The sequence below is a fragment of the Trichomycterus rosablanca genome, chromosome 8 (genome assembly GCF_030014385.1).
Source record: "Trichomycterus rosablanca isolate fTriRos1 chromosome 8, fTriRos1.hap1, whole genome shotgun sequence".
Lineage (NCBI taxonomy): Eukaryota > Metazoa > Chordata > Actinopteri > Siluriformes > Trichomycteridae > Trichomycterus > Trichomycterus rosablanca.
The window spans coordinates 35,826,628-35,851,517 of NC_085995.1; the positions used below are offsets into that span (position 1 = coordinate 35,826,628).

Below are 24,890 nucleotides of genomic sequence, written 5' to 3' on the forward strand. Positions count from 1 at the left end.
AAATGCTGGCTGCCTAGCGACAGACCGGATGATGTAGTTGCTGAAGGCCACCGTGGGGGTGATCAGGGCACGGCTGTCGGTGACAGAGCTCAGTCAACACGTCATACCACGTGTGGAAGCATATCAAACTCAGCTAAAAAGCTATGCAGGGAAAACGTCTAGGGTTTTCTTTATGTCTAAAGCCACAAGAATTTTGATGCAAAGTTTCATGGTAGATTACCTGGCCATATACAGACTAATTAAACTAATGTGTTAGACTTAAATGAAGGTGTTACATTTATAGATGAGCGTTTGTCGTTTCTGTAGGTTAGATACAACCCCAGTTCCAGAAAAGCTGTGCCAGTAGATGAAATGTTTATACAGAAAGCAGTGATTTGTAAACTGTTACAGTGATCATTTTCACGGATTTTTTTTAATTTCCCGCTAAAGGCCCCATCCTACCTCACCGACCTGCTCCATCAGCACATTCCCTCCCGTAGCCTTCGCTCTTCTGAGGCTAACCTACTGTCCATACCCTCTAGGACCAAGCACCGGACCTGGGGTGACAGGGCCTTTTCCATAGCTGCTCCATCTTTATGGAATGCTCTCCCCAAACACCTACGAGATTGTCCTGACCTGTCCAAATTCAAGTCACTTCTCAAAACTCATCTATTCAATATGGCATTTAACTTGTAACAACACGAAATAAATGCTTTTATTTTTGCTATTCTTTTTAATAGTTTTTATACTTAGATCACGACAGAAATGTGAAGTCCTAGATCCTAAAACTTGTAAAGTTTTCAGTTTCCTGATTGCATGTAAATCTGTCCTGTTTCTGTCTAATTTTAAGAAATTGTTCTATATTTGTTGTTCTCTCTCATAATTTAGCTAATTTTTAATGAACTGTCTTATGCTGCTCTCTTTGTTTTTATCTTAATTATTCTTGATGTTGATGTACTATTTTGATTTTGTACTATGATTTGTATGGTGTATGTACGTATTTGTTTTGATTATTTGTCTTATGTAAAGCGTCTTTGAGTATCTTGAAAAGCGCTATATAAATAAAATGTATTATTATTATTATTATTAAAACAGCTAAAAGACCAAAGACCAAACGATTGACAAGCTTACCAAAAGGCTTGCTGTTTACAAGGAAAGATGGGTCAAAGGTAGGAATGTAATGATACACGATACTGGGTTCACGATACGATTTTTTAAATATAATGAAATTGAAGACAAATGACAAAGTTTCCTTTTATTATTTCTCTTAAAAAATAAAATGAAATACTGTATTTGTCTTTATCTTTTATTTATCTAAATAATGAATGCCCTTTTATTTCTGAGGTAGGTACAAACTATGCCAAATAATGCTTATTGTGTAAAAAAACTAATGAAATTTTAAAACAAATCCCACATTATATGAATAAATAAATAATACAAATAAAGTATCCTTACATAAATAAATCTGGCTGGAAAATCCCCTACCTGGCAACTTTGTCAAGTGCCCTCTGCTGTCTAAAGTGAATATCGATTCATTTTAAATGAATAACCGAATCATGGCACATGTGCACCGATTTTTAACTGTCTTGTGGTGCATCGTTACGTCCCTAGTCAAAGGTAAACATTTTGAGCAAATAATCCAACAGTTAAAGAACCACATTTCTCCATGCGGCCTTATAATGAATTTAGAGATTTCACAATCTACAGTCTATAACTTTACTCATTAATTTATTTATCCCCCCCCCCCCTTATCTCCTTGTCATTTACAATTCACTTGCCACTTGCATAACCCTCCATCTGATCAAGTAGAGTCGGTTCACCACCCCCACCCCCAATCTGCAGGCGCTTCTTATCACCTACTAGTGTTATCACCTGCCAGAGCCACGCAAAGCTCCATGTCCATGAGATCGCAAATCCAGTGCCAGTAGGAGGGGACTAAACTCCTAAAGTGTGTTTGTGTGGACACTCGGCCAGGCCGGTGGTTCTGTTCAGATCTAAACTCGTGAGCTCGAACACTCAGCAGTCTAACCTGCTAGCACACCACTGCAAAGTCCCCGGAGCACTTCTCATAACATTATTAAAACATTCAGAAAAAATCTGATAGTCTGTGACCTTAGATCCCTCGATGTTTGTCAGTAAACACAAGTTACATATCTGCATCTAGAAATGCAAGTTCAGACTCTACTCCGCAATGTGTAGGTCAAAAATCAACAACATCCAAAAACAAGACCAACGTCTCTGGCCTCAAGCTCATCTGAGATGTGCTGACATGTGGAAACGAGTAGAAATGTGTGCTTTGGTCCAATGAACACCTTTTTAATGGTGTTTTTAAAAAAGGGACTTAGAAGGTAACAACCGTGGTGTTTTGTTTTGGGGTTTTTTTGCCGGTAGAACACAAAGTATATATTTATATCTATTGTCTGAATACTTTAAGTGTTTATGCAAACAACAATTCTCGCTTTCTTTCAGTTGCTCCTGTATTTATGGCTCGCCACGGATGATCGTTCAGGTCCACACGTCTACAACTGTCTGTATGAATTCTATATTAAGAATTTGAATACGTATGCAGGCTGGCACAGGCCTTACTAAACCGACTTGTCAAAAACTACTTCACAAGCAGGGCTGCCAATGATAAACTAACCACCAAAAAGCTTGTTGTTTGATTTATGCTGTCAGTTGAAATTTCAATTTGATTTATTTCCAATAGCTGATCCTCGATTTCAATTAAGAGTCTATACAAAGTAATAACAAACATGATCTGAAACGTGTCCCTACCCACCCTGAGCGTGCATGCGCCAACTCTGCTTACAAGCTTGACTCAGATCTAATTATAAACAGGAAAGAATTTCATTTTTCATGTATGAATTTCATGTTTAAATAATGAATGACGGAACTATTACTCAATAAAATGATCACAAGCTGTTGGAGTTTGATCTGTGTAACATTTGTTTTATCAATATCATGTGAATATTTGCATCATTCTCCAATATTAAAGTAAAACTCTGCTTATCATTTAATTCTACCTACACCAATGCTGTCTAAAGAGATTTAATATACAGACCACATCTCTATTTTGTTTAGCATGTTTAGTTAGCACTTCGTTTGCATGTTTAGTTAGCACACCCAGACTTGGGTGTGAAATCTACATTCTGGATGCTGAACTGGTTCTGGTCACTGTGTTCATCTTACTGTTCTACAGTACATTACTGCCATGCTCCCTGCCTGCCACTGAGTTTCATTTAATAAAGCAAGAAGACTTGTTTATGTTTATTGTTTATAAGGATTTTAACGTCATGTTTTACACTTTGGTTACATTCATGACAGGAACGGTAGTTACTCATTACACAAGGTTCATCAGTTCACAAGGTCATATGAAACACAGTCATGAACAATTCAGTATCTCCAATTCACCTCACTTGCATGTCTTTGGACTATGGGAGGAAACCGGAGCACCCGGAGTAAACCCACGCAGACACGGGGAGAACATGCAAACTCCACACAGAAAGGACCCGGACCGCCCCACCTGGGGATCGAACCCAGGACCTTCTTGCCGTGAGGCGACAGTGCTACCCACTGAGCCAAGAAGACTTGTTTACATGAAACTCTGTGATGTGTTTTATATTTCAATGGGACACTATAAGCCCGTTGGTTATCAGTTAAAAATTAGCTAGAAAACTTGCATCACTGTTCACAAAGTAAACTCCCAAACAAGCTTCCTTATCAAGTAGCCAAGAGTCAATGACAGTTTGTTTGAAGAGGCATGTTTTCAGTCTTCCAGTCGGCAAACTGTAAAAATGATCTGATGTTAAGATCAGATGCTGAAATTTATAATTTCCTGAGAAAATCGTCAAGAAACGACCTGTCAGCTGTAATTCCTGTGCAAATTGTTTTTATAAAAGTGTGAATAAACGTTTAGTTTTAATGTTAAACAGCAGGCGTTGCTGAAAATAAGGACAAAAAGTCCCTGCATCAAAACCACCCAAAGATACTGGAAGGACGGCCTGTTCAAGGACATTTTCAAAATACAAAAAAGTACAGAATGAATTCAGATATCAGCGTGCTAAAGCAATAAAACTAGTTCTAGTCATAAAAGGCTTGGGTTGGCAAAGAAAACTTCTAAACACATGTTTATCAGCAAATGGGGCCACAAGTTGAGCTGCTTTCAGAGATGAGATATCAATATCAGCCTGCTTACAAATATGGACCCACAAGTTAAGAAGTAGTTCAACAAAATGTCGTTTTAGAAGTAACTTTAGACCATGAAGAGGAATCCTGTGTGGCTATTAATACACTGATCAGCCATAACATCAAAACCACCTCCTTGTTTCTAAACTCACTGTCCATTTTATCAGCTCCACTTACCATATAGAAGCACTTTGTAGTTCTACAATTACTGACTGTAGTCCATCTGTTTCACTACATACCTTTTTAACCTGCTTTCACCCTGTTCTACAATGGTCAGAACCACCACAGGACCACCACAGAGCAGGTATTATTTGGGTGGTGGATCATTCTCAGCACTGCAGTGACACTGACATGGTGGTGGTGTGTTAGTGTGTGTTGTGCTGGTATGAGTGGATCAGACACAGCAGCGCTGCTGGAGTTTTTAAATACCGTGTCCACTCCACTCTCTATTAGACACTCCAACCTAGTTGGTCCACCTTGTAGATGTCAAGTCAGAGACGATCGCTCATCTGTTGCTGCTGTTTGAGTTGGTCATCTTCTAGACCTTCAGCAGTGGTCACAGGACGCTGCCCACAGGGCGCTGTTGGCTGGATATTTTTTTGGTTGGTGGACTATTCTCAGTCCAGCAGTGACAGTGAGGTATTTAAAAACTCCATCAGCATTACAGTCAGTAATTGTAGAACTACAAAGTGCTTCTATATGGTAAGTGGAGCTGATAAAATGGACAATGTTTGTAGAAACAAGGAGGTGGTTTTAATGTTATGGCTGATCAGTGTATAATATAATTTATTAAAATAATTAAGATCAACTGCTTAATTGGGTCAGGGTCTCAGCAGGTCCGATTTCATTGGAAAACACTGAACACAAGGCAGGAATACCTTGAGCAGGGCACCAAGTACAAGCACAATGGAGAGGAATTTTTGTTCTTTTCTGATGTTGCATTTTTATTAAGAACAGTCTCAACGAGATCATGTATTATTTGTCATGACTGAGATTAGACTTTAAGAACTGGACCTGTAACTATTGTTTTTGGCCAAAACTGTCTCTATTGGAGCAGCATGGCATTTATGCCAACATAAATAATCTGTTCTTTTACTGAAAACAACACAACACTGTAGCTTGTGAATGACTAGAGCTGACACGGTGGGCGAGCAGATTATACAGGTTTAAATGCTTTGGAATTAATTAATCTAATATACATTAATTCCTATGAGAAAAATTGATTCACTTTTCAACCAACCCTCTGGAACAGATTATGTTGGAGAACCCAGTTTCAACTGTAATTAATTTTACACAATCCTAACGCCTCTAATAATCCACAAGCCCAGAAGGGCAGTGTATGGACTAGTGTGCACCCTGACTGGCTGCAAGTGTACGTTACATAAATATATACATTATTATCGGTCACCCTTCCATATTACTACTTAAAATATCATCTGAAATAATTTCTAACAGCTGACTGAGTTACAAATTCCTAAGCACTACAGAGAGGTGGATCAGTGCTAATTTGACTTCACCTTTAATGTGCATGTTTACAAAGCTGTTCCAACCTGAACTCCTACCTGAACCTAACTCATTTAAGGTATTTAAATCAGGAATACCAGAACTGTTACACATTAGAATCATAAATAGAAGCTGTTTTGCATTAATATGGGTTTAGACTGCATGATAAACTCTGAACATTTGTTCCTGTTAGTCACGTTATTTACAAAATGGTTTGAATATTTTGCATCATGCTCCTGTATAAAGGTTGATCAAGTTATCTAGCCCTTATCTACATTCAAAATAATAAACTAGTTTTGCTCAGCTGTGGTTTAAGCCAGTATTTACTGAATAAAGCATGAAGACATGTTGATATGAAACTCAGTGATGCGTAACATATTTTGATGGGAGGCCATTAGCTTGTCAGTTAAATTAATGACGATCAATTATCCAAATGTCTAAACACTTATCCAACACCATCAATTACATTCAGGCATCAGTCACACAGTTGCAATGAATTCAAAATACAGAACTTCCCATTTCACTTATTCTGAAATCATAAAATAAAAGATTAAAAATGTAAAACCTAAATGGAAACGCAGAAAAGTACATGAAACAGATAAATATCACAAGGGAGCAAAAATGAGAACAAGCAAAAGAGAGAGAACAAGAGAGAGCAAGCAAGAGAAAGAGGGAGAGTGAAAAGAGCGCGAGAGGCAGAGGGATCCAGGCAGAGAGTTCTCTGTAAATAAATCCCACCCAGACCGAGCTTATCTAATCTCTTACTGCAGGGAGCAGTTATTCTCCCAACACACCAAAAACTTTTCATCAGCAGCAGCTTCACCTCTGCGGCCCCCCATAACACACTGCAACCTAAATAATAGTTTCAACTGCTGCAATACAGAGCGCTGAGCTTTCATCTGAGTAGATACAGACGAACTGGCCAAATTTATGTTGACAGCTGATCATGAACTTGTCGGACATTCCAATCCAAAACCATGAGCACTGACGTAACACTTTGCAGCTACAACAGCCTCAACTTTTTTGAAAATGCTTTCCACATGATATAGGAGTATGTCTGTGCTGATTTGAGTCTATTTAGCCCTAAGAGATTTTGAGAGGTCAGACGCTGATGTCGGGCAAGTAGGCTTGGCTAGGAATAAAAGTTTAAGGCGAGTTGAGCCTTGTGCTCGCGTTTTATTTACTGATTTTTTTTAAACTTATTTTATGAACCTGCAACATGCAATGAGTATGGCCAAGTGGGCACCCGCCTTGGTTATTTAGGCTCAAAGCTGTTTATTTATACTGTGTAAGTAAGTCCCGTCAGTACTGTCAGCCATACGCCACCCTGTTCATCAACACGAAGGTAGCACTGTCGTGATGTGACTGACAAGTCATGGTAAAATGTGCAACAGTGTTGCTGGGATATACAATCACTGTGTATACATCTTACACACTTAGACACACCTTAGCAACAAGTATTATATCCCTAAACCAACAGCATATATTACAGTGTTAATAATGACCTGAAAACAGTTTACAGTAAAAAAGAAAAAAAAAAAACCTGATGAACAGTAATTATGTTGTGGCTATAAATTTGTGTCAGTCAGTAACCGTATACCTGCAATGTGCACCTGCAAGGCGAATAAAAGTAGGATAACCTATTACACTGGAATTCTGTTCACTCAAGTTCCACTGAGAGTATAATGATTAATAAAGCATCTCAGTAAATTAATAACTAGACTCGGTGCTGTGGAGGCTAAGTGGAAAACATTTGAGAAGCACAATGCTAAATGTCAAGCGCAACACCTTCACAGTGAAGGAGTGTCAAATTAAAACAAGACTGAGCAAAGTTCAACGACGCAGGGGCCTTAAATAACAACAAGGCAGCTCGTTTTTCAACGCAAGCTTACAAGAACCTGTTTCTTGTAGCCAGTTTCAAGATCATTATATTGATTCAGTGATGGCTGAATTAACACTGGCGACTGGCTCGATCGCAGCACTTCCACGAAAAAGCTAAAGCGCTCAAACTTTAAGCTCACGTGTTTTATTAAGAACCATTGACGATAAGCTCAAGTCAAATTTGAGCAAGAAGGCATGTAATCAAACAAACAGCGCATGTTCCACCCAGTCACATCTTCATCCTTACATCACAGAAAGCCTGGCGTGAGGTTCGGGAGAAACTGACTGCATGTTTGACATGTCCGGCATTACACAGATCTTGTAGACACAGGAACATGACGAACCTTGTGGTCACAAACATTATGATGTTAAGCAAGCTTTATTTACACAGTGCATCATTTATGCTTTATATATTTCCCTGTATCATCCTCCACGGTTTAAAGCTTCCTGGAAAAGTGTTTCCTTAAAATGGCACAAAAGAGATTTTGCACACATTTAAAACAAAATCATGATTTGAGATGATCACAATAAATCAGGTTTCACAATACTGTATTTGTATACAATGGCAAACAAGGATCAGTATTACTAAAATAAGTATAATCTAAGAACTGCTGGTTAATGTCTAACTATGTTTAAGATTTCATTATAAAAGTCATTCTAGAGTTTTGACAGATAATTGTTCATTATTATGTGTTTTCTTTGTATTAAGTTTTTTTTTGTATTACCTATATACACCGATCAGCCATAACATTAAAACCACCTCCTTGTTTCTACACACATTTTCCATTTTATCAGCTCCACTTACCATATAGAAGCACTTTGTAATTCTACAACTACTGACTGTAGTCCATCTGTTTCTCTGCATGCTTTGTTAGCCCCCTTTCATGCTGTTCTTCAATGGTCAGGACTCTTCCAGGACCACTAGAGAGCAGGTATTATTTACGTGGTGGGTCATTCTCACGGTCACTGCTGGACTGAGAATAGTCCACCAACCAAAAATATATCCAGCCAACATCGCCCCGTGACCACTGATGAAGGTCTAGAAGATGACCGACTCAAACAGCAGCCGTAGATGAGCGATCGTCTCTGACTTTACATCTACAAGGTGGACCGACTAGGTAGGAGTGTCTAATAGAGTGGACAGTCTAAAAACTGTGTCTGATCCACTCATACCAGCAAAACACACACTAACACACCACCACCATGTGAGTGTCACTGCAGTGCTGAGAACCATCCATTGACCATTGAAGAACAGCATGAAAGCAGGCTAAAAAGATGTAGAGTAACAGATGGACTACAGTCAGTAATTGTAGAACTACAAAGTGCTTCTATATGGTAAGTGGAGCTGATAAAATGCAGTGTGTGTAGAAACAAGGAGGTGGTTTTAATGTTATGGCTGATCGGTGTATATACTAATCACTTTCACACTATAAACCTTAATTCTGTTTAGCAGACATATAAAATATTGCTTATCAATACTCAATTACTTCTCAGCAATGAAGACCTGGGACCCGGCCAAAAGCTATATTTTTACAGGCTGTTGAAATGCCTGAATAAAATCTGTGTGACCCTGTGTGGATACCTGGACATCAGAAATGCACTGAATCCATTTAGATCAGCCAGACATGAGCTCGGTTCCTTGATGGCCCAGCAAATGTGAGTGGCATGTTGCACAACAAATACACAGATATCAGCTTTCTTACAGTTTAAGCGGTTCAATATAACTAACCATGTTTTTAGTTTAAGAAAAGTAAAATAAAATGTTTATATGAGCTACACCAACCATATGCATGCAGTCTGTTTGTATACAGTCACTGACTGTAGGTTATCCGTTGCCCTATATTCAGTTACTTACCTCGACTGCATCCATTAATAGAAGGGGTCCCCATGGGAACACAACTAGAACATAACAAATGTTATTTGGGTGTAAGAACATTGTTAGCACTGTAATGGCATGGCAGAGTGCCTAATTAAGACAGAGGGATGGGAAATGGAGATTAGTGTGTGAATTCTGTATGAATACTGATCCCTGTGAAGCGATTGGCAACTACAGACATGTCCGAGGGTATGCGTGTTAGGTACGGCCCTCCTTGGTCAAGGTGGGGGTCTACAGCAGTATAGGAGATACCACTGGGTAACTGGATACAGCTTAAATAGAATTTAAAAATAACAATATATAAGGAGGCATGTGGACCCAATTTAATCCAACTTGTAAAATAATTTTTGACAGTAAAAGCAACTTTTCACTGTGTTGACAATCCCGAAAGATCCACAACTGAGAAAGCCACAACTTTTTCCTAATCCTCCACCACCAAAGCAAAAGCTAAAGTAACATTACTCTTGTCTAGAATAACAACATCCCACTAACCACAGGTAAAGCAGTACATTAATTTGCTTACCTCACTACAAACCAAGGGGAAATGTTTCTGTTTTTGTCTCAGCCGTTTCACTAAAGCCATTTAAATTACAAGGTTGTAGCGTGGATGACAAGTCACTATCCTTTGAGAGCGGTGCATCCTGTGTTTGGATGTTATGTGGAAATAGGTAAAAATACTTATTACTGCATTTAAAACAGTGTATCAAGTTCAGCAGAGCAAAAGTATTCACAGATTCTCAATGACGAATTTGCCAGTTTGTGCTGTGCACGGTCATCTGATTACAGTGAAAAGCCGGGTGGCTGGTTTAAAGAAGCTCATTAGCCTGATGGCTATCCCTTCATTAGAGCTATGACCTCAGACTCCACAATAAGGTCAATGCAGAAACTAGGACACCTGCGGTTTGCATGTAAAAACAGAAACGTACACTTCTCTTAACTGAACTTATGTAGATACTACAAATACAACTGAATCCTAAGCACTCCAGAATAAATACATTAAAAACTTTACCTTAGGATGGGTTTAAAAATAAAGAATAAGATGATGTGAACTGAACCTGAAGTAGACACCCTATTGTACATGAAAACTTATACATGCTAACCTGAGAAACACGGTGAATAATGCATGAGCCACACTGGTTATTTTGGTAGAAGCACTATTGAGGTCAAAGATACAAGCACCGCTAGATAAGGCCACGTCATTCGAGGTTTAAGAGACTAAAAGGCCAAAAAAGGAAGGGTGAAAAAATGAATGAGCTTTTGCTTCCTCTCTTTTAAGTGAGATTCTATAATGGTTATAGGTAAGGCCCTATCCAATTCACAGCTGTGAAAGTCGTGTCACAGATCATGAAATGAGCCTTTTACTGTGTAATATGCTGTAAAATTCAAAATTTAAGGTTTAAAATTTAAGGTGTTTTTTATTTGTGTAGTGTTCAAGTGCCTCACGTTTACTGGTTAAATTGCAATATGAGGCGGTCCTAGCAATCCTAAGGTAATTCAGTTAGCAATTGGTTAGTCAAAATGTCCAAGATGTCGAAGTCTAAAGCAGCTAAAAACACTACTTGGGTAACTGAGTTTGGAAAACTTCCAACCAATTCTGTGGACACAGAGGGGGGTGTCAAAACACGGATGAGAATTTTCGTCTTTGAGACACAACATGAAAACTCGCACTGTCGCTGGATGTTCTAGGTTTACATTCAACTATTAAGGTAGGCTGTACTGTGTACTGCAGCTATAATGAATTTAAACAACACTAAGCACGGATCATGCATCATCGACGACAACCTCTACACTGTTTTACGGATTGCTACAGCACAAGACCTAAAACTAGATACTGACACACTGACCACAGGAAAACGGTGTCAGACATTTGGCCAAAAAACTAAATAAGCATTTTTAAAAACCTGAATTAAAGAGACAATAAAATGTATTTTAACCAAGAATAATAACAGTGTACTATGTGTAGAATTTAATGGTTGTGCTTGCATTTTGTTCTGCGTTTGTTGTTAATTTTAGAACATGATGGATGAGGATGGTACGCGACATGGTTGGTTGGTTGGTTGAGTTTTATCGCCATTATAAGCTCTGTATTTAGAGCCATCTCTATGGCGTGCCATTTGTATGTTTTAAAACATTCTTATTAACAAGAATGTTAAAACCATAAAAGGGGTTTTAGGATACAGAAATATATGTTGTTTATATGTGCATTAAAACTGTAGAGGTTGCCGCTCAGGTGGCGCAGCGGTAAAAGACATGCGCTGCAACCAGAGCTGGATTTCGAAGGAGCGTCGTTTCGAATCCAGCTCTGCCTTCACGGTCGAGGCTGGGCGGCTATGGACAACGATTGGCCTGTTGTCCGGGTGGGGGCGGGACTTGAGACCGTAGGGGATGCTCTCTCAGGAACGGGGCGGTCGCGCCCTCTGCTGGCTGGTTGGTGGCGCCTGTATGGAGACGGGAGGGGGTGTGGCGGAGTGTGTGATCCTCCGTGCACAGTACTCTGCCACGCTACACTCGTCAAGTGTGGGTGATAAGACGGTCGATTGGCTGTGCACGTTTCGGAGGAGGCGTGGAACGGCCTCGTCAGCCCCAATCAGGAGCAGGAATCTGCACTAATGAGAGGATGATAGATGGGATGAAATTGGACGTGCTAAATTTATTTATAAAAAAAAAAAAAAAAAAAAAAAAAAAAACTGTAGAGGTTAAAGGCAACAAATGTTAAAATTAAAACAAATTAAAAATAAATTTGTTGTTAAAATTACAACAAATGTTTCAATTTCATCCTTTTCAGAAATTAATTTAATTAAATTAAAATCTTAAAATGAGTAGTTTTCCTAAAAATGTCATTTATGTCCGATCTCATCAGGTACAGATTTCTGTCCTGGGTAAAAACTTTGCATTCACATAGAATATGTTTCATTGATAGGGTAGTTGAGCAATGAAGGCACTGTGGGGCCTGTGTGACTATGGGTGTGTTTGAAAAGCTAGCTCTCTCTCTACATAGACGCATTTTACATCATCCTGTGCGCGCTCCCGAGAAGGAGGCTGTTCGAAATCCTAGATGCCTTAAAATCCTCACTTCTGAGGCATCTTATTATTTCAATGTTATTTTGGCTCAAGAACGAGTGAGCATCGGACGCTGCCTTAGTGATCAAGACAATCCCAGCATTCATGGCTGACGGGGCGGAGAAACGAATGGAGTTCTTTTCAAACGTAAATAAAATATTACTGATTTTTAACTTGTATAAACTTGTACCGTGTGTTTTTATTTGCACGTTCGGGCTTGTCAGGAAATTTAACCGTTATCGGTACATGAAGGGAGATGTTATTGACGTTAGCGTGCTGTGCTACCTCAGTTTATTGGTTTTTAATGGCGAGATGCTAAATGCTAAACTCGAAATGCTAAACCCGATGGAATCGCTGTCTAAGTAGCGCGTTCGAATTACCTGCCTTTTAAGTCACTGACTTATTAGAATCCTCTTTACTAAGTCAGCTGCCTATGTAGACAGTAAGACAGCAAGGCAGCTCACTAGGTTTTCGAACACACCCATGGTGTCTCAAATTATTTAACAATATGTTGAGTAGTCACATTTACAGTCTTACAGTTACAAACGGCGCTTTGAGGGCAACCGTAATGCTGATGTGGTCCTCGGTAAAAATGAGTTTGGCTCCGCTGTGTGTTGTAGAACCTCTGCTGCACGAGGACAATATGAAGGCTGGAACTAATAAATATAGACAGTGAGGGCCAAAGATCTGGGAATGCTAGTAAAATTGCTCCCATTTTGTATTTTTCCTTGAATATACATTGTTCAAATCTCAAATCTCACAAGCAACTACTTGAAGACCAAAGAAGCTCCAGGAGTGCGAACTGCGTGGACTATCTCAGCCTCAGTTCCCGGTGCTTTTTTATGCGTTCGGTTGGCTACCAGAGTAATCAATTAAAGAGTTTGATCAGCGCTTCTCTGACTTTAGAACACAGCACTCACACTTTGCCATCATAGCCAATCCTTTCGCTGCCTTTATATTTAATATGTGTGAAATTGAATGGTTGTGCTTGCATTTTGTTTTGTGTTTGTTGTTATTTTTAGAACATGATGGATGAGGATGGTGTGTGATATGGTGTCTCAAATTATTTAACAATATGTTGAGTAGTCACATTTACAGTCTTACAGTTACAAACGGCGCTTTGAGGGCAACCGTAATGCTGATGTGTTCCTCGGTAAAAATTAATTTGGCTCCGCTGTGTGTTGTATAACCTCTGCTGCACGAGGACAATATGAAGGCTGGAACTAATAAATATAGACAGTGAGGGCCAAAGATCTGGGAATGCTAGTAAAATTGCTCCCATTTTGTATTTTTCCTTGAATATACATTGTTCAAATCTCAATTCTCACAAGCAACTACTTGAAGACCAAGGAAGCTCAAGGAGTGCGGACTGCCGTGGACTTTCCTCCAGTCACCTGACCTAAACCCCTTCCAGTATTTACTGCAATGCACTCAATGACTAAGCCAAACATTTAGTAACATCTCAAGATGCTCTTTGAAATACAGCAATAGATCTTTAGAGGAGAATGCCTATTACAGGCATGTTAAAACACTTGACTGAGACAGAGGAGGCAGTAAAAGATTTAATTTAATTTAAGTAAGGCCCATTATAGTGATTTTCACCAGGTTGTCTTTAGAGACTACATATTTAGTAACAGTATAAACAGCAAGATTCTCTTTCAAGCTTTTTTTTCTTAAATAAAAAAGCCTTACTTTTACAACAGAGCTGCCTTTTCATTACTGCGCTTTGTTGGAGTCCTGTATAACTAAAATCTCCTCAAGCGAGACGACTTTCCTATCCAGCACAAAGCAGAGCAGTTGTAGGTTGAAGGCCCTGCAAGTCTCAACAATCTTTCAGCCCACCAATTCAAATTTACAACCTCAGGCAGTGGCACAGAATTCTTCTAGGCATTTCTGGGCACACAGACACCAGAACGTATGTATTTTTTCACACATCCTGAGCGGTAGAACTGAATTAAAACGAGTGTTCAGTCAGTTCACGCAGTAACAGTAATAGAAAAGCCCTGGCTGTGTGACATACGAGCTCTGAAAGAATGATCAGGTTGACTTCCTGGAGGCGTCGCTGCATGTTTGTGGTAACTGAACGCTCTGCTTGTTATAACATGGTGCCCGTGAACACGAACACACTTGGCCTGAATTCACATAAGCAAGAGAGTCGCAGGAGTCTGTTAAATCAAACCAGTGACGATTCTAATTCAACTGAAAGTGGAAAATGAATTAGAAAAAAAAACACTTATTTGCACAATAAAGCTTATTTCTAAAGCCTTAGAGGATCATGATTATTGCAAAATAGATATATTTTATTTTTTTATTTTATTTAACCTTTATTTAACCAGGCAAGTCATTAAGAACTGCTTCTTATTTACAATGGCGGCCTGGCAAAAGGCAAAGCCTCATGAGGAACAATCATACTAACAAATTTACGTAAGAAATTGAAAACAAACAATGATGATCACAATACAATAACACATAGTCGAATCACCCAGCAACAGTATAAAAGAAGAATCAATTTGTCATACAGCTGCATGTATCTCTTAAGATATCTGTAATTTGTTTTTTAAAAGTTGTCTTAGAAATAAATGCATCCAGCCTTAGAGTTTCTTGCAGTTTGTTCCAGTCTATGGCTGCAGCCACTTGAAATGATGACTGACCAAAGATTTTGTTCGTTTTAGAAACCTTCAGTGAAATATGATGAGCAGCGCGAGTATAATAAACTGAAGATTTGCAATAAATGACACAAATAGGGAGGAGACATGTATGAAAATATTGTACTTGGTTTCTGTCTTTTTACAGGTGCAGAGGGGTAGTCTCGTATAGCATTGTAAATAAATTCTAAATTTTTACTCTCTTTTGGAGGCAAAGATCAAACGGTTTTAATGTTTATTTGTTTTGTTTTTAAATAAATCAGTAGTGCATTTTTTATTTCGATAGTTTAAGTGGCTGACTGGTTAAAAGAACAAAATCAGGGTTGAGCTCACAATGACTACACATCCTGTTGTGTAAGCCTCTGCAATAGCGTGTGTAAAGGGCTGGATGTAAGATACTTTCTGATCAGATTCACTAGCACCTCATGTAACTGCGGACTGACAACATGGATGAATTTACACACCACAGTGACAGATTAACACCACAGTGACATTAAAACCACCTCCTTGTTTCTACACATACTGTATATTTTATCAGCTCCACTTACCATATAGAAGCACTTTGTAATTCTACAATTACTGACTGTAGTCCATCTGTTTCTCTGCATGCTTTGTTACCCCCCCTTTCATGCTGTTCCTCAATGGTCTGGACCCCCACAGGACCACCACAGAGCAGGTATCATTCTCAGCACTGCAGTGACTGACATGGTGGTGGTGTGTTAGTGTGTGTTGTGCTGGTATGAGTGGATCAGACACAGCAGCGCTGCTGGAGTTTTTAAATACCGTGTCCACTCACTGTCCACTCTATTAGACACTCCTACCTAGTTGCTCCACCTTGTAGATGTAAAGTCAGAGACGATCGCTCATCTACTGCTGCTGTTTGAGTTGGTCATCTAGACCTTCATCAGTGGTCACAGGACACTGCCCACGGGGCGCTGTTGGCTGGATATATTTTTGGTTGGTGGACTATTCTCAGTCCAGCAGAGACAGTGAGGTGTTTAAAAACTCCAGCAGCATTTCTGTGTCTGATCCACTCGTACCAGCACAACACACACTAACACACCACCACCATGTCAGTGTCACTGCAGTGCTGAGAATCATCCACCACCTAAATAATACCTGCTCTGTGGTGGTCCTGACCATTGAGGAACAGCGTGAAAGGGGGATAAAGTATGCAGAGAAACAGATGGACTACAGTCAGTAATTGTAGAACTACAAAGTGCTTCTATATGGTAAGTGGAGCTGATAAAATGGACAGTGAGTGTAGAAACAAGGAGGTGGTTTTAATGTTATGGTTGATCGGTGTATTTAACAATATTCAGATGAATGGTCAAAAGAAGACACGTCTCAGCATATTTTATAACTGTTAAGTATTTAAAATAAACTCAACTAGAAGAGTCTTGAGAAACAAAATACTCATATTTAACAGAGAGTAACTGATTACTGCTGTCTAGTTTAGATAGCTCGGGGGCATTTTCACACTTTGTCTCAGGAGTCCGCTATGATGAGAGATGATAGCTGATAAACACTCCTCCCCTGGTATCGTCTCCAGGTACATCAGAGCAGAACAGTGCATACAAGCTGCGTGATGCGTTTTATATTTTGATGGAAAGGTGGAAGGTTTAGAGTTAACTCTCGGCCAGTGGTGGTTGGTTAGTGATTAAAAGAAACTGACAATTACGTACACTAATTATAACTAGCTAATAACATTGCTGAATAAATATTGATTAATTTACCTGTGTATGAAGACATGATTGTTTTCTTTCTTTTTTTTAAGAATTATGCCTAATTCACACTACACGATTTTTGCCCTGATTTTCACTTGCCGACTGGTCGGCGCTAGATTTGCCGGCTCAGGAGATCGAAACTCCGCTCTCAATCGCTATGTGTGAACTACTCAACAACTCGATCCGAGTCGCTTCTAGCTTGCCAGATATCTGGATCCGAGTTGCCCGACTGTCAATGAGTGCTGTGTCGAACAGCCAATGAGAACGCAAGATACGGGGTGAGGGGAAACGCAGGGGAGACAGGTTCATAATATAGTTTATATCAGAATACATCGGCATACACAAGTTTTACAGTATTTCTGACCTTATCGTTCTGTACAAAACAACACCCATGTTGCATTGCAAAAATATTTATTAACCTCCAACTCACTATAGAACAATCAAACTCAGATTCATTTATTTTTTCTCCTTGATTTTACGCTGCACATCAGCGCACAAACTTTGACCGCTACTTGTTGACGTGCATTTTTGGGCGTGGTATCATTAAACCCCTCGTCACTTCTCGCGTTTGTTTTCGTAAAACAAAATGTAGTTTGGGAGACCAGAGGAGCTCACCTGCGATTCCAGTTGGTGATAGATGGTGTAGTGTGAAACCCCCTATCAGACGTGTAGTGTGAAATACACACCGACTTGAAAGACTCCCGAATACAAGAGATCCAGTTGTGTAGTGTGAACTGTACAGTGACCTGACGACTTGGAAAGTCGTGTACAGTAATCCCTCGCTATATCGCGCTTCGACTTTTGCGGCTTCACTCTATCGCAAGCATGTCTAAATATCAACCGTGGATTTCTGCTAGTGATGGGTCGGTCGCAAACGATCCGGCTCTAAGAGCCGACTCTTTAAAGTGAACGATGGGATTCGGCTCCTGGTTGGGAGCCGATTCGTTGTTTTTTTTCTCCGTTTTTTTTCTCCGTTTTTTTTCTGTTAAAGCCGCACGTGATTGGTCAAGATGCGTAGTGGCGTGCACAGACAGCGTGCACACGACCAGGAGAGAGAACTTGATAAGTTCTGCAGACAAGGGGGGTGTGTTCGAAAAGCTAGCTCGCATTTTACGTCATCCTGTGGGCGCTCCCGATAAGGAGGCTGTTCAAACATGGCTGACGGTGCGGACAAACGAATGGAGTTCTTTTCAAACGTAAATAAAATATTACTGATTTTTAACCTGTATAAACCTGTACCGAGTGTTTTTATTTGCAAGTTCGGGCTTGTCAGGAAATGTAACCGTTATCGGTACATGAAGGGAAATGTTACATTGACGTTAGCATGCTGTGCTACCTCAATCCATTGGTTTTAATGACAAGATGCTAAAGCCGATGGAATCGGGTTATAAAAATAACCATATAAACACATGGTTTTTACTTCGCGGATTTTCACCTTTCGCGGAGGGTTCTGGAACGCAACCCCCGCGATCGAGCAGGGATCACTGTAATGTGAACTTGGCATTAGCTAGTATGAATAAAATGTCTACTAAAAATAGACTTAAAGCCACTTAATAATTAAATACCCATAAGTTACACACTGCTGTGCAGTATTAGCATATTTTAGATCAAAAACACTCTGCTTTATCCAAAGAAGTGACTTTATGAACCAGAACGTCTTGTTCCTGCAGGCCTGCAAATGTTAATTCTGCACTGCTGTTAAAGTTTAACAGTGACCACACATTATCTTCTCTCCAAGGAAAACAAAGTGGGATGTTTTTGAAAAAGCCAAGCCTAAAATGTTACTAGCAAAACATGTTTACTTTGTTCAGCAAAGCATGGACAACCAAGATAAGTGAGTTTTAGCCTTCATAAAAAGTGATAATACAGACACTGCTTCGAAAACGAGAGAGGACCGCTGTTTAATCACAGATGGCTTTAATCTCTAATCACAATCGCCAATTAATGCAAATCCTTGAATGTGTGCGTCACTGTGACTTGGTTTTGTCTCAAGTGTGCATTTAGCATGACACACTACAAGCTGGAGTGCAAACACACAAGCACCCTGCTACATTCAGCCGTGTCAAAGTACAAAACTGATTGCTTGAGCTAGTAAAACCTTCAGCAAAGAATCAGCCAGATCCTCTTTATCTATCTAACCGAACAGCCAGAAGGTTACGCCTGTGTGTTTACAAAGTGTTTACAAAGTGTGTGTGTGTTTTCTTCTCTCCAGCGAAACATAATATAATGTCCTTAAACCAGTTCCAACACTCCAGAGACTAAGTGAATAAGAGGGAAGGACTGTGTATAAGGACCATTATATTCCCCAAGAGAAAAGTCCAGCTCATAGGCAAGTAAACAACTGGTCTCCAAAAAAGACCTAGCACTTAAAAAATTAAAATATTTGGTAAATATATATAAAAAGCGCATTAAATCAAGAACAAGTTTCATTAAAATTAGTGACTGATTTAGCAAAACTCACGACTGAGAGCCGCAATTTAATGCCCTCCTCATTGCCACACCCAGAGCACCCACACATTCAAAGATTACTAGTTAGTATAATGTATCTAAATACACTTCTTCTCTTTCCACTTTTTCAGAGGCCACAGCTGATCATTCTGTTCCACATATCTGATTTGGCTGGAGTTTTACACCACTTCCCCTCCTGACAGAACCCTCCTTATTTTTATCCGGCTCTGGGACCAGCAAGCAACTTAAAACATGTTCAAGTATTAATAGTAGGGCTGGGTATCGCCACTAATTTCCTGGATCGATTCGATTTTCGATTCGATTTTCGATTCAATTTCGATTCAACACATTTAGGCATATTTGAGTTACATTAACAGGTTTTGTTTAAATATGTACAGATGTACAGAGAACGAATGTGATAATTGTACAAAGAACACTTATTATTAATAATATTTGTTTTTACATAAATAAGTAATCCACAACAAAAAACAGTAACATTAATTTTTTTTTTATTATTATTTTATATGTCTGACACGCTACAACAGTGTATGTGTAATGTAAACATACACCTGGCTGTTGCACAGCTTATGCCAAGTTCACACTACACGACTTTCCGATTTGCCGGGTCGCTGTACAGTTCACACTGCACGACTGATGGGTGATGGGGGGGGGGTTTCACATCTACACCATCTATCACCAGGAGGAATCTCAGATGAGTCTGTCTGGTCTCCCAAACTACGTTTTGTCACAAAAACACACGTGAGAAGTGACGAGGGGTTCAATGAAACCACGTCCTAAAATACACTCCAACAAGTAGCGAGCGATCAAAGTTTGTGCGCTGATGAGCAGCGTAATATCAAAGAGAAAAAAATAAAGGAATCTGAGTGGATTTGGCAACACGACCAACAGGGATTGTTCTGAAGTTGGAGGTTAATAAATAATTTGTTTTGTAGAGAACGATAACTACAGTATATTACGCCCCTGCTCCACTTGTTTACAACCTCTCCCGTGTGTTTCCCCTCGCTGTTTCACATTGATTAAGAGCCGAGTTGCTCCCGGGCCGGCAAATCTAGCGCAGACCAGTCGCCGAAAATCAGGGCAGAAATCATGTAGTGTGAACCAGGCATTACTGGAGCTTCTGCCATGCTGAACTGATGTGCAGGTCAGATCTCGTTGCACGAAAAAACAGCGGCTGGTCACGCGAGATTAAAGAAGGTAACAGATTTCAGTGTACACCGTAAAAAGGGGCGTATTTAAAAGATCGATCTCGCGTTTATATGAATCGATATCGGATCATTCAAATAAAGATCGATTCGAATCGATTTTATAAACCCACCCCTAATTAATAGTAAGCAATTGATAAAAATAAAAAAAGGAAACAATTTAAATAGACAGTCTTAATCCAAATACAGACTGATTTGTCGGTTTACAGTTGAGCAGTTAATCCTAAACATCTAAAGTTCTGACGTAAGAATAAGTTTTACTGAGAGTAAGACAGGACTGACCCTAACACCAGGTCGAGCCAGGAGACCAAGTTCATCATAGAGGCTTTGGGAAATAAAGGAATGCAGTACCCAAGGTAAAGCAGTGCAGATCATTATCTTACCAAACCAGATCACACCATGCTGTAAAAAAGTTGCGATGTCTGTGTGTTTATGCAAAACACAGCCTGAAGGACAAAACGCAGCATCAGTCCCAGGCAGACTCGAGGTGTGGAATATTAATATATATTTTTAAACAAATTAATTTCTGGTTGGAAAGATGGAAGCATAAGCTGGAGAGTTTCGTATTTTGGTATTTTGTGTTTCTTTTCACTACAAGCCCTTCCACTTACTTTCTTCCTTTATTCTGAACCAAAGCTTGAACATTTACCAACTTTGGAACGAATTGCTGATCTAAATCCATTTACATTACAGGACAGTTACAGGACAGTTACAGGACTGCAACTTCATAACAGTCAAATGAGGAAGCAAGCGTGTTGCATAATTGTCTTGGCACGCTACTAAATTTAAGCTTCCTCTTTTTGAACTCTTTCAAAATGAACTATGACTTGCAACAGCTTAAAGAATGAAAATGTACTGAAGTGTTTCATCCAACGTTGAACTGACTGCATGAAGGACGGGATCTTAATGCAACAAGAATCAATTAAATTATTGTAATGAACTACAAACATGTAAAAAACAATGTTGAGACTTTAGCATGGTATCTATTAAACACGTTTAAAGATTTTTGGTCAAAGTTCAAAAGTGCACAATGCTTTTTTTTAACCCTTGTTCCTCTGAGAATAAGTTAGGGGAGGCCTAGGAAAAGATTTAGGCATGCACTTTTAAAGAAAGTAAACTGGAGGTCAAAGTTTTCCTTATGATCAACACTGCAAGGCTTGTACAATCCCAATCAATTGTACCTTTTTAGTCATAAAACCCCTAAAACTACAAATGAGAACAACATTTCTCATAAACAAACATGACAGAAAACAGCCAGACTCAACAGTGGACGGATTCATGGTGCAGAGGATGTGGTCTGCAAGTGCTATTTTCAGAAGCTTCAAATAAGTCAAAATCAATTAACTGTGTATAAACAGAATACACAGAAACAAAAAGTAAGTGAATCCTTTAGAATGACTTAAATTTCTGTCCTAAATGCTAATAAAACTGTAAACTGAATTATCCAAATGACAATGGACAAATACAATCTACCTGAACACACACACACACAGTTGTACTGTTAACGTCTTTTACTGAGTACATTCCACAGTGCAGAGAAAAAGAAGTAAGTGAACCTCCATGTTACTGACTTCTCCAAGCGCTAATTGGCAAAAGTAGTTTTAATTATAGAGATGTGACTGGAAGTTCACGTACCTTTATTTAATGGGGAAAAAGCACCTTTTTAAAAACAAATCCTAATTACTGACAAATCTGTTCTTCTCAAGGAAGATAGGTTAGTGTGAACTATGTCTTGAATTTTTAGAACGTGTTACAGAGATGCATGAAGCTGGAAAAGGCTACAGAAGCCCTGGATGTACATGAATCCATGGTCCACCCAAAGGACCAACTGAAAACTCTACAAACTACAAACTTTGTTCATGTGTCTACTATTATTAAAACAACAAAAAAGAATGGTGTTATTCGTCGGATGCCAACAAGGAAATCGATTTGGTCCAAAAACAACTGGGAAAAGTTTCTATGGCCAGACAAAAGTGAAACTTAAAACAAATGCACTACACTATGTTTGGAGGAAAAAACAACACTGTACACCAACACCAAATCCCTGTCCCAACAGAGTGATCAAAAAAGATAAAAAATAATTCAAAGGTGTATTAAAATATTTAACTGTAGAATTCCATGGAAGGGGTGGGGGTGACTGGTTTTAAAGAGGGATGTACAGGTAACAAAATTTTGCTTACTTTTTCTTCGTGTATTGTCAATGCGTACTCAATGTGCACCAAATAAAAGACATAAACAGTACAATTGTGTATATTACTTGAGTTAGATTGCATTTGTCCATCATTGTGACTAAAATAAAAACCAGAGCACATCTCATTAGTAGTCAATACAGACACAAGGTCATTCCGAAAGGTTTACATACCTAACCAGAGGTCAACTAAGTCAATAACCAAAAGTTAACCATTACAAACATTTATTTAAATAGCCTATTTTTGCTAAACTACTGACCTGTTGGAACAGAATCGTTAAACAAGCTAAATAAATGGGTTTGCAGCTCTAAAACACAGTAAATAAACCCTTTAATACTCAACTGAAATCAGGTCACCCTCTTAAACCATGGAAAGAAGTGACTTGGCCTGGTTTAATCAACCAACACAAGGTCTTAACACCAATACACGTCTTGGCTGACCAGTACAGGCACTCCTCACTTTACAACCTGTTTACAGACAGTGCAGACTTAAGGCCAGCTCTCCAACCAGTTGGTATTGTACACTGTACAAAAATTTTGGTCGCGGAAATAGCAGTTCAATCGATCGTTAAGTAAGGAGTGTCTGTACATGTCTCGACTGATTAACCAAAATGGTTATGCCAAGTTCAAAAGAACAAAATCAAGTTCCTCAGCTTGTTTAAGAAAGAACAACAAACAGTTTAGTAACACCAACAAAAAAAGTATGAAGCAAAAATCACACCAGCAAAAAAAGGACAATCGACTGACCTGTAGTAGCGTGACTGCAGGTAGGTGGAGCACACGGCCTTGGAGACGTGACTGGCCGAGCCAAAGTCAATGACCTTGACGCGGTAAGGCTGCCTGTGAGGGTCCACCAGCATGATATTCTCGGGTTTGAGGTCGGCGTGAATGAGCCCGAGGCTCTTCAGCTTCCGGAGTGCCGTGGCCACCTGCTGCAAAATAGCCCGGATCACCTTCAGTGGTAACGGGCTGAACTTATTCTGCTTTAGGAAGTCGTACAGATTCTGTTCGAGCATCTCGAACACCAGGCATGTGTGGCTGCGGTGCTGGAAGCACTCGAATGCACGCACCAGGTTGTGCTCCTCTGCGTTCTCTCCGCTCAGTTGTGCCAGGATGCCCACTTCGATCTGGCCCTGTCGAGCGTACGACGGGTGCTTTTTCAGAATCTTGACAGCCACTACTTCATTTGTGCCGCGCCTCCAGCACTTCACAACCTGGCCGAACGTGCCACGTCCCAGAAACTCCAGCACCTCGTACGTGTGCTTCATGGAGCACAGAACCTCATGGTGAACCAGCTGGTAGTCCCCATCATCAGCCCCACCCCCAGTGCCTGAAACACTTTGATTAGCGGGAGCCGTGTTGCTCACGTTGCTCTGCAGAATGGCCGGCATTGCTGAATGTTCCTCTACGATCTGCATGGTCCTATAACATCCGCCCAGCTCCTCGCCTTTATGATTAAATCCACATCTGCTCTCCTCGTCCTCTCCTTTTTCTCCTTCACTCCCTTGGTCTCCCTCGCACCTGTAAGAAGGAGGAATCACTTTGCGCTGCTCACCAGGATCCACAGTCTGTAATGAAGCGTGCACACCCCAATATTTGCCGCCCTCCTGTACTTCTCTTTTTAAAGATGAAGTAATGTTGGTTGGGTGCGCAATGCCTAGATTCACACCAACTATGTAGGTACGAGGGGGCTTCTTATGGTACACACAGCTGGTGGCCTCCGCTTTCCTCACACTGCTAAAGGCACTTGTCTGGGGCTGTTGTGCGTGTGGTGGGCAGACCAAAACCTGTGAGGCCATACCTGAAACAGAGGAAAGAAAAACAGCAAATTCAGACAACAATAGGAGTGGATGGCTAAATAAACTGAACATTTTAAAATGTGGCATTACTTTTTAAAATATTTTTTTCCGAAATGACTGTTTCTACACCAACACAGTTGTAATTACAATGCAATGTTAAGGGTGCTCGGACGGTACAGCAGCCTATTACGCTAACCTGATACCACTGACACCCAGGCTTCAATCTCAGTTACATCCTTTTAGTAATTTCATGCAATATTATTGTATTTTGTTCAGTTCTACTCAGTATGTATTTAGCATTTTCAACAAATTGTGCATTCCGTTACCTTATTACCAGCTTACTGTTCATTTTATAATGAATCCCAACTAACTCATT

At 39.7% G+C, this 24,890-nt stretch overlaps 1 protein-coding gene across 2 annotated transcripts in view; it reads right to left on the reverse strand.

Annotated features, from left to right (window-relative positions):
- Positions 1-24,890, reverse strand: part of hipk3a (homeodomain interacting protein kinase 3a) — a 67,504-nt gene that overhangs the window by 30,145 nt on the left and 12,469 nt on the right. For both annotated transcript variants that reach the window (XM_063000815.1, XM_063000814.1), the window contains exon 2: positions 23,463-24,516. In XM_063000815.1, coding sequence (XP_062856885.1) covers positions 23,463-24,514 — 1,052 coding nt within the window. In that variant the 5' untranslated portion in view covers positions 24,515-24,516. The remainder of the gene's footprint in view (positions 1-23,462; positions 24,517-24,890) is intronic.